The sequence below is a fragment of the Adiantum capillus-veneris genome, chromosome 27, assembly GCF_014529385.1.
Source record: "Adiantum capillus-veneris isolate H3 chromosome 27, ASM1452938v2, whole genome shotgun sequence".
In the NCBI taxonomy this organism is placed as follows: domain Eukaryota; kingdom Viridiplantae; phylum Streptophyta; class Polypodiopsida; order Polypodiales; family Pteridaceae; genus Adiantum; species Adiantum capillus-veneris.
This window is the reverse complement of record NC_140957.1, coordinates 72,264,937-72,275,755: the sequence shown is the minus strand read 5'-3', so window position 1 is coordinate 72,275,755 and position 10,819 is coordinate 72,264,937. Positions and strand designations below refer to the sequence as shown.

General features: G+C 44.2%; 1 protein-coding gene across 1 annotated transcript; it reads right to left on the bottom strand.

Moving 5' to 3' along the window:
• Nucleotides 1–9,216: 9,216 nt before the first annotated feature.
• Nucleotides 9,217–10,021, bottom strand: LOC147422184 (uncharacterized). Its single transcript, XM_086503034.1, has 2 exons — nt 9,963–10,021; nt 9,217–9,553 (listed from the first exon to the last, which is right to left on the bottom strand). The coding sequence occupies exons 1-2, from the start codon at nt 10,019–10,021 to the stop codon at nt 9,217–9,219; spliced, it is 396 nt and encodes a 131-aa protein (XP_086359160.1).
• Between the last annotated feature and the right edge of the window lie 798 nt (nt 10,022–10,819).

Genomic DNA, 10,819 nt, shown 5'->3' with positions numbered 1-10,819 from the left:
AGCTCCTTGGCTTCAAGAATCACACGGACAGGGGGACGGTAGCCATTGTGCAACATATTTTCTCAATGTCAAGCATGCAATTGCAAAAACATTATAAGCAGCTCGATTCCCAACACATTATAAGTACATGTTTGAGGATACAAAGCTAAGTGTGAAGTCACAGTGGAATGTTTTTATAGCTTCGTAATTATGGTTTTCCATGATTTTGCAGTGATATTTTCGTCCAATTGGTGGAGGAGTAGCCACTTCATAGCCTCTCCAACACATTAAATGCTATACATGCGGATATTGGAGCAACAATTTTTGCACAAGGTTGGAGCATCAGGTGTTGGGATGTGCTACTTAATATCCCGCACCTCCTTGTACATACGATTTCACCATGATTGTTGGATGTGCAAGCTGGGAGTGTGAACTCTCTTACAATGTGTAGATGGGCACTATTGCAAGATTTGACATTATAGTGAGGATGCCCAACAATGATTTGGAGGTTGTCCAAATGAACAAGCATTGGAATCTCAGCAATGTGCAATAACATTTGGCCATTAAGGGTTTTGAGAATCTTCAACAAGCTCAATTTCATCTACAAGATCACAAGGTGAGAATCCTTCCACCAAACTTTCACTCTATCAAAGTTTGACAATCATTGCCTACTTATTGTTGAGAATGTCTGTAAATTGGAAGGAGAATGGAACACAAAATGAAAGTTGAGGATGATTGGGGCATGGATGGAACTATGCTATCGTTGTTATAGCTTTGTAACTCTTGTATTTCTGGAAACAATCCCCTCTATAGTCAATTTGCTTTGCTTTGGTAAATTTTAGACATTGTCATTCTGCAATAGCGGTCTTGTGTGCAAATTGTTTCACTACCATTTTAGTTATTATTGGAATGTACGCATCACAATGAGACGAACGTCCATTTTTGGTAAAAGTCCCTTTTTTAAAATTGTTTTCTTTTGGTAAAAAGTGCCTGCTTTCAAAAAGACACCATTATAAAAGGGGGGTTACATAACTCATTTTAGATTTTCACTTTTGTAATCGCTGAGATGCTTTCACTTTCTATCTACACCCTCCACTAGATATGAATGCCTCACAACCTCTGCATCTGCACCCACATCCACCCCTTCATCACGCTTCACCCTCTTCCTTGAGGACACCAACTACGAGGGGAATTTGGATCTTCACACCTTCTTCACTCATCCTCCCGACCTTGATGCCATTGTTTCCCTCAACATGGAGGCATTTGCCGAGATTTTAGCATTCATGGAGGAGAACCTCATAAAATATGTCGTATCTATCCCCCCACATGCAGGGATCTGGGTGCCTTGCGATATCTTATTCTACATCCACAATGATAATCGCCCATTCTCCAAGTGGTTGAAACGGTTCCAAGAAATTGCCACCAATGTTTGTCATTTCTTGGATGAACATGCCCCAAGGGTGCCAACATTGAAGAAATGAAAATTGGGGGTGGAGTACCTTTCTTGGCTGGCTACATTCATCTATCTTGTCAACAAGGAACCTAATTTGGAGGACCTGCGCCTTCCACACCTTCAGGTTGGGTCCATCATCAAGGATGCCAAGGAGTAGAAGGGTGTCCCCATGAACCCTGCAACAACAAGCCAGGCACTTCGAATCGAGTACCCTAGGGGACTCGATAAAGTGGTTGAAAAAGCCATCGTTGTGGCTGGCACTAGTGAAACCCCAGAGGATGCACCACTAACAGATGAGGCTATCCCAAAAGTAGAAATCAACTGCTTTTTGTCAGTGGTAGTGGATGGGGAGGAGTATCTCTTTTTGCATGACTAGGAGAAAGCATTTGGCCTGCACAAGTTTGTTTGTACTTACCTTATTTATCTATTCTTGCCCTTGATTGGTTTATGATAGGATGTCCTGGATCTTGATGAGTTTGCAGCACAAATGGGAGGCAAGAGGACGGCCTTTGGACCTCAATCTTCCCTTGCACATTACATAGGAAAACTCTCCCCCTGGTGATGTTACCATTGTATACAATGAGTTCACTCCCCAAGGCCATTTCATGACGTGGTCATTGAAAGATTTGAGCTAGGTTTTGTGTTTATGCACCATCGCCCAAATTGCACATCTTGTGTTCCTAGTGTGCAAATCCCTTGTATGTACAACATTTGGCACTAGATTCCGTGGCAAGGTTCTTGCCCAGATAGGGATACATCCTTTCATTGGCTCAACTGACCCTCAAGCAAAAGCTCACTCTGTCCGGACCAGGAGTTTCTTTACATGCAAGAGAGGCGCCAGGAAATGGCTAAGAAAATTATGGGCTCCTCAAATGAATGATGTAATTTTTTATCTTTTCAAAAGTAATGAAATATATGGAATTGACTCTCTATCTTGTACATTCTTTTCAATTTCGTCTCTATATCTTTTAAATTCTTGAACTTAGTGTTTTGATTTGATAAATGGTGTACACCCTTTTTGCTTTAAGCAACAACTGATTGTAAGTGGGGCCGTTGTCGGGGGGAGGTAAAGTGACACGTGGACAATTGAATTCAAGCTATAGAAGTGCTTTCTTGGTGTCCTTAGGGGGTGAAAAAAATGTTTAAAAATTCCAAAAAGGGAGTGGCCACAAGGGCACGTAGATTAGCCAGGGGTTCCTGTTTAGCTGATCTATGTGCCCTTGTGCGCACCCCCCTTTTGGCCTTTTTTTGTCTGCACCCCAAGACACCAAAAAAGCACCTCTACATCTTGAATTTCAGTGTTCAATCACTGTACTCCCCCCTCTACTGGAGCCTACAGTGAGTTGCTGTATAAAAACTTGATTTTATATAAGATATGTGCATGTTTGGTGTCCTCATGTGCAGACAAAGACAAAAAAGGCAAAAAGGGGGGGTGTCCACAAGGGCACGCAGATCAGTCAAATAGGACCTTGTGGCCATGCCCCTTTTTGCATGTTTTGGCTTTGTCTGCACTCTAGGACACCAAAAAAGCTTAGAATATGTTTGAATTTAACTGTTCATGCACAGTTTCACCCCCTTTCCCCTTCACACTTGTGGACTCAAAGTTTATTCAATACACAAATATCAATTAACTTAATTTACACATTAAGAAGATAAAAGTTAATGATTTTGGAGACAATAGATACAAAACTCTCAATCCTTTGGTCATTATCAAAAAGTTTGATTACAAAATCAAGGTGGGTAATACAAAAAAATAGGCTTCACTTCGGCTAATTCTCGAAGTCCTGCTACAATCGGCATGCAAGCTGCATGTTGTTTGGTTGTATCGTCACCCTCTTTGCATGTATGGTGCAGAGGTTGGTATCTTCCAGCACAGAGACGATGTGGGCCTTTACAACTTCTTAAATCCACTTCAGAGCCATTGTTTGCATTTTGTATTGATTGCCATAGCTTTGGAGCACCTCCTTCAACGTGCGAGAAAAGGGGGCTTGTCAAATCAGCAGCTTGGTTGTCTTCTAATAGTGTCGGATTTTTGCAAATTCCCTAGCTATTTTACAACAACACTGAGGTTGTCTGGGGGGCACCTGCACATTTACTGGTGGGCAGTGCTTGGGGCTCTTAACTTTTTTTGATTTGTGGCGATTTACATGCGTTGCTACTGGTGATGCCGCCTCTTCCAGCTCCTCATCGTCATCCTCTCCCCTTGCCTCCCGATCTTCTCTTGTAGGGAGAGCTCCTTCGCCATGGGATAGTGTCTTCCCCGCAACTGACACTCGATATGTGTGCGGTATCTCATCACGTTGCCATGGTGGTTTTGTCTTTGACTTGCTATCTGTATGCACCCTCGAGCTCAGATGGTCCTGCTTGCGATTGGTGGCATGACGACTGTTCCCTATCAATCTCTCATGATGTTGGTCCCTCTTGTCCTTCTAAAGCTAGCCCTTGCTAGGTATATCTTTATATAAGTTTAGTCTAATAGAATACATATGGAGAAAAACCCTTAAACTTTTCATTTCATCAAAATAACTCAAGATTTTGGCTCTTGCTTACTAATATACCAAATCTTTTCTTCATGCTAGAGAAAACCGATCATGCAAGTGGTATATGTTTCGACCAAAGCATTGCCAGGCACAATTTTCTAGCTTTCTTGAAACGATAAACCAACTTTTTGGGCACTTATCAATAAGCACTTATGGTATATCTATGTCCGCACTATAGTGGATGCAAGATGCATGTATGTGTAAGCTTCAACGATTGACCTTCCTTGGGTTTGCCTTGGTCTTTGAATGTTAACGATGGACTAGCAATCAAGCTAACATGGAAATAATTTTTTGTCTAGAAAGGTGATGAATGGCAAGTTGCAGGAGAGATCATTCATTGAGCAACATTCCTCATGCATAGCTAGAGTCGTGAAGCGAACGGTTCTCCAATCCAGGGCTGCCATCTCACCGGTGAGATCAAAGCTCAAATTCACAAGAAGGTTTGACCAAATTCTCACAATAATTCCCACATTGTGACTTACCTCAACATCATAAGCTTTTGTGAGGAAGGCACGTCATACCTAGCTAGGTACGATTGGGGGCAAGGGACTGCCGACCCGATGGGGGGGACCGGTGGTCCCCTACCCCCAATCGTACCTAGCTAGGTATGCAGTGCCTCTTGAGTAGAAGCTCACTATGTTATTCAATGTATGAAAAAACACCGGAAAAGACTCCGTTTTCCTACATGAGAGAAACTGAGGTTGTCACTATTTCTGGAAGGTGGTCAAAGTGAGATAGGATTGGCATCGACTGATGACTTGCATGAGGAACTTGACACGACCTTGGGGGAATCGTGTGAAGGAATGAGTAGCAGTGCGAGCAAAATGGGGGGGGGGATGCATTTGCAGGTCAACCATCATAGCTCTATCCGGTTATACGTACGATGCTCGAGAGTTGTTTTGCAGCTTTCAAAGGTTCGATCTTTGAAGGTTTTTGTAAAGGGCTGATTACACATGCAAGCGGGTGATGTGAACCGGATAATTTTTCTCAAACACTACTTCCAGCCTCCAGGTCCTCACCCGATGTGAAGAATCTCCACTGACGATGCAGGTATTCAAATCTCGAGGTTCCTATTATATTGACTTTGAAAATCTTATGTGAACAGGTGTTGTTGCTTGTATTGGGAAAGATCAAAGGTGGATACTTCTGGAGAGTCGAGACAATATCACTCATCTCTCCCACATGCAATTAGGCATATGTTTCATCTTTTTTTTTTTTTTTGCCAAATTGCACAACTTTAGTGCAAGGTGACAGTACGTCTGTGAGTGCTAACATGTATGTTTCATCTTCAAAGGTTTTTGCATTTGACCCCAAGAAAACCACTTTGGCAGTCCGAGTATTGTGCACTTCAACATCAAGCTTGCCGGTGGCAAGGATGAGAACACTAGCATCCTTGCTGGTGGCCTTAATAGTCTCTCTCTCTCTCTCTCTCTCTCTCTCTCTCTAACACAGAGAGCTTCCCAAGGGAAGCCTTTACACCTTGTGTGTCCAAAGCCACAGCGAAGGAGAGAGAAGGAGAAAAAGTCATCAAAGACCTTGTTTTGGTGGCATATGAAGCTTCCTAAATTGGGGTTGAAACTTTGAGATGGAGAGTTGTGGAGGATGAAGCCATGTGAAGGAGAGTCTCTTTTGGTCCCTTGATTGTGAATGTAGTAACTATTACATAAAATGAAGAAATGCCTATCGCCAGGGAGTCTTACCATACACCGAGGAAACTTTACCAAGCAAATAGAAAAACCGAGCAAAACTTTGTGTGTGTGTGTGTGTGTGTGTGTGTGTGTGTGTGCGTGTGTGTGTTTTCTGCAAACGTGTTAACAAAGAAATCTCTAACACCTTTGTAGCATCAATTTTTGTTAGTGGTGTACGTTTCTTTGATGACTGCTTGCCAAGCCATAGTTCTACGATTCCCCTCCCAAAGGAACATCTTTTGAGAAAGGAACTCCAACTAAGGGTGTGCAACAAGCTCTTCTTGATACTCATGGTAAATCCCACTCCTCCATAATGGCATTTTAATATAAAAAAATAAATAATTTACTATTGTATTGAGCAAAGAGAGCAGTGATATCAAAAGACTATTTAGGGTACCTGTCACTTGTGCTTTCTCCTTTGACATGTCTTCAAAGAAACAACGAATGATCCCTATCCTTTGATATATCCTTCACTAGCAAATGTAGACTTTAAAGCACTGACTACATCATATCTCAAGCCCCAAACTCTCGCATGTGGAATGAGCCTTCATAGTGGCACATGATGATACTCGAGGTAACTAAAAACTCTAGTTTTGGACAATATATCCTCCCCTTTCTCCATATGTATATGAGCTATCATCCCCATCAACAACACTTGGTCACATTTTTAGTCTTGTTTCAAAGGGATCTATCTGAAATGAGGCTTTAATTGGTGTTTCCTCCTATTTTAACTCATATAGAGACCCTAAACCTATATCTTGACTATCATTTCCATCTTGAATCTCTGTCTCTGCGACCAAACTAACCCGTTGTGTGATCAAACTAACATGCTCACTCCACATAGGCAAAGAATTTGATGCATTCTCACCACATCATAACCTTTAGATAAATATAGCTTGGTACGTAAAATGTAATATATAATTAAGTTGTGCAATTATTTTGCATGAGATAGACACACGTCAATGTTATCAAATTGAGTGATTGTAATGATGCAATTACAAGAAGACAATTAAATATGATCTCTAGATGCTATCTTGTTTTATACTTGAAACACACCGCATAAGCACACACCGTGTTTACGCAGTATGCATAATAGCGTACCGGATGAGAGCGCAAAGGATTCCTAATGAGGATCAAGATAGGAGAAGCATCCCCCTCATCCCCCATTTGGTTCCCAAAACCTTACTACACCAATGTGACATGCTTTCGAACATTGTATGAGCAAAGAACACATGATGAGAGGAGGTGTGGAATGAAGCCCTCTCGTTTGGTGCTCAATTTACCGTATCCCACCAATGCGGGATGCATAAAGGCACTTTGGTTGACACAATCAGATACTAAAAGCTAGCACCATAGCAAATTTGCATGCTTAATGACGGTGGTGCTTGAAACCTTATCGCACCAATGTGACAAGCATAACGGCACATTGGTTGGCACAATCAGATATTGATGTAGCTCCCATTATTGGGTTTCTCATCGCACTTAGGGCTGGCCAGTAGCGAGCTTTTGCAGTGATCTACACACATGTTGACTAGCAAGGTGGAGAAGACAAGTGCCATTATCATCATCATCACAATCGTCACTAGACTTCTCTCTCTCTCTCTCTCTCTCTCTCCTCTCTCTCTCTCTCTCTCTCTCTCTCTCTCCCGCCCCCCACCCAGTTTGTGTGTGCTAGCTAGCTTGTTTCTCTCAACAGATGAGGCCAGATTGGTGAACATAAGCTTCACTTTCTTGACTTACGTTATCTATAAAAGAGGCATGCCATTGCAACAAATTATGCAAATTTTGGCACTCTGTAGGTCTCTTGGGATTGATCCTACGACGTTAAAAAACATCCTCCCTCTCTCTCTCTCTCTCTCTCTCTCTCTCTCTCTCTCTCTCTCTCTCTCTCTCTCTCAAATAGAGACACACAGTGACACCCATGCACATATGAGAGCTTTATTTACGCGGACAATATGGGGATCGATTCGAGGCATAATCAAAATTATGCAAAGCACCCTGGTGAATAGAGGATCATGAGGCATCGAGGTTGCTCAGAGGCTGAGCTTCGTACAACTCCTCGCTATAGTTTCTCCCATTTTCTCTGAGAGTAAGTCTCTAGGCCTCCTTCCGAGCGTTCGAAAACTACAGACGAACCAGGAAACAGGAAGAGAAGAGTAGCAGCAGAGGTATAACAGTTTGTGAAGCCCCTCCACTCGCTCGCTCGCTCTCTAGGCCTCGTATTTGTTGACCATTCAAGGGCTAAGGCAAAGCGAGAAACTTGCAGGGGCAAAAATTAGAGAGTATGAGTGTCGAAGTCGAGGGAGGAGCCATCACCAGTACTGCTACACAAGAAGTTTTGGAAACATTCTCACAATAATTCCCACATTGTGACTTACTTCAACATCATGAGCTTTTGTGAGGGAGGCACCGCATACCTAGCTAGGTACGATTGGGGGCAAAGGACCGGCCGCCCGGTGGGGGGGACCGGGGTCCCTTGCCCCCAATTGTACCTAGCTAGGTATGCGGTGCCTCTCGAGCAGAAGCTCGTGATGTTATGCATTGTATGAAAAACACTGGAAAAGACTTCGTTTTCCTACATGAGAAAATTTCTAAATCTTCTTGTGAGCTACTGAAATTTGACATGGCCCCGAAAAGCCCTGGTTTCGCTCTATCGCCCCCCCCCCCCCCCCCCCCCCCTTCCCCCCCTTATCCTCCTCTATCCCAATCTCTCTCACCATGCTCTCGTGAAGAGGTTCGAAGGATCACTCTCTGCTCTCCAACCCTTGCGTAGTGGTCCTGAGCCGACGGTGATCATGAGTTGCAGATGACGAATGGCAGATGGTGATCATAATTTGCAGCTATCGACACGCACTGGGGGGGCAGGTTGAGGCGCAGGGGTTTGATGTGTGAAGCAGTGCGCACGGCCTGATAAGCTAGGTACAAGAGTTGTGACCTACGTACATGCACTGTCACGGCCGGTCGCTACAGGCAGTTTTTCCACCGGCCGGTTTAGGCCTCATTGCGCACATGCTGCAACGGTAGCTCGAAAGTGGTTGCTCCATCGGCCTGCCACTGGTCATCAGGCAGTGCACATGCTGGGAACTGCCTATTGAAAGCGCACGAGCTATGCTCTGGACACTACGTGCAGTCGGGTGTTGGCTGTAGCTGGGGATGGTCCGAGTTCTTTGGAGGGGTTCTAAGATGCCTGCATGGGTGGTCCCACGCCGGCGCCGAGATGAAGTCTCTCTCTCTCTCTCTCTCTCTCTCTCTCTCTCTCTCTCTCTCTCTCTCTCTCTCTCTCTCTCTCTCTCTCTCTCTTTAAAAAGGAACTAGAGACAGCCACAAGATATTATATTCCATTCAAAAGAGATATATACAATGCCTGTCAATGCACTCGAGGATTTTGATTGTGCTGTGACATCATTGACCCCTAAACCACAGAAGGATGAACCTCACTCATGAAACCCTAATAATGAGAAAAAGGAAAACCCTCATTCTAAGGGTTAACAATTGTATGAAAGGAGAAGGACCATCCCCATGAGCAGGCGACACTACAAGAAGGTGGACGCAAAGCCTAGCCCCCAAACCCGTAGAGAGTTCTGCCTTGGTGCTTCAAGGCATACACCACATCCATGGCAGTAACAGTCTTACAACGGGCATGTTCTGTGTAGGTGACAGCATCTTTGATGACGTTTTCGAGGAAGATCTTGAGCACGCCATGAGTCTCTTCGTAAATGAGGCCACTGATTTGCTTCACTCCACCTCTGCAAGCGAGGTGCCAGATGGAAGGCTTGGTGATACCTTGGATATTGTCACGAAGGACCTTCCGATGGCGCTTAGCCCCTCCTTTGCCGAGCCCCTTGCCACTCTTGCCGGGTCCCAACACGACGTCTTCTTCCACTGCTTCTGAACTGACGAGTCAAATACGCTGTCCCACAAGAATGCGAGAGTCTCTCTCTCTCTCTCTCTCTCTCTCTCTCTCTCTCTCTCTCTCTCTCTCTCTCTCTCTCTCTCTCTTAAAAAGTCTCAGAAAGAGCGCGTGCCGGCGCGCGCTCCTTCAAAGAGGTTATTTTTGGAGACTCCCTCCCCCTCTCTACCGACATGGCAAGGACTTGATATACACTAAAGCAAAAAAGGTACCCATATACATTTACTCTTATGCTCGCTCGATGTTAAAAAAATTGAATAAGCAAGAAGATTCCAATCGTCCTATTAAACCAAACGCCCCCCTCATCGCCTATATTCTTCGTCGCCTATCCTGAGCATGCACCCAATCCGCATCCGCTTCCTACCTTTGCCCTTCCTCCCCTCGCCGCCTACCTTCGCCCCCAAGCTTGACAAGCTTGCTGACCTGCTTTTAGCCTGCGGCCCCACTCCATGCACTGCAAAACTATTGAGAGAGAGAGAGAGAGAGAGAGAGAGAGAGAGAGAGAGAGAGAGAGAGAGAGAGAGAGAGAGAGAGAGAGCTCATGCCTCCCAATTGAGGGGAGACATAGAGCCTTGTGAAAAACACACACACACACACACACACACACACAGAAGTACCAGTTCTCATGCAGCATGAGAGTTCTCTTGTTTTGTAGTTTCATTCAAATATAAGTGTGGCATAGAGAAGAGAGAGAAGCTCTGTAGATTCTCCCCTCATTTCTTTTTCAAAATGTGTAGGGCATACTCTTCTACTTGTTTTAAGCCAAGTAAGCTATGTCAGCTTATTTTGTGCATGACTTATGTGACTTGCGTGGTAAATTTTTGCATCCATTGACGCGTCTCAAGCAGACGGTCGGCCCCGTTGGTGCTATCGGCTTTGTCAGGCGCCCAATTACTCCAATAATCATTGTAATGTTTCACACCGGGTCCGCGTCCATGCACGCCCACACCAAAGGTAAATACCACTTGCCTCTTTTCATATGAAATGGGGGATGTTTCTTCTTGCCTCAATACTCCTCTAAAAATAACCTCTCTGAAGGAGTATGTTGGCGTGCACTTTTTCAGAGACTTTTAGAGAGAGAGAGAGAGAGAGAGAGAGAGAGCTAGAGCTTTGAGGGCTATGAAAACTCAAAATCAAATAGAGGACTTAAAATTCTCTAAAAGAGGCCTGAGAGAGAGAGAGAGAGAGAGAGAGAGAGAGAGAGATAGAGAGAGATAGATAGATTTTATTATCGTCCTCGGAGGTCAAA

Excerpts from the sequence above, each read along its gene's own strand:
- LOC147422184 (XM_086503034.1), bottom strand. The coding sequence starts at position 10,021 with ATGGAGTGGGGCCGCAGGCTAAAAGCAGGTCAGCAAGCTTGTCAAGCT. Across the intron at positions 9,554-9,962 it reads TGTCAAGCTTGGGGGCGAAG|TTCAGAAGCAGTGGAAGAAG; the intron begins GTAGGCGGCGAG and ends TTGACTCGTCAG.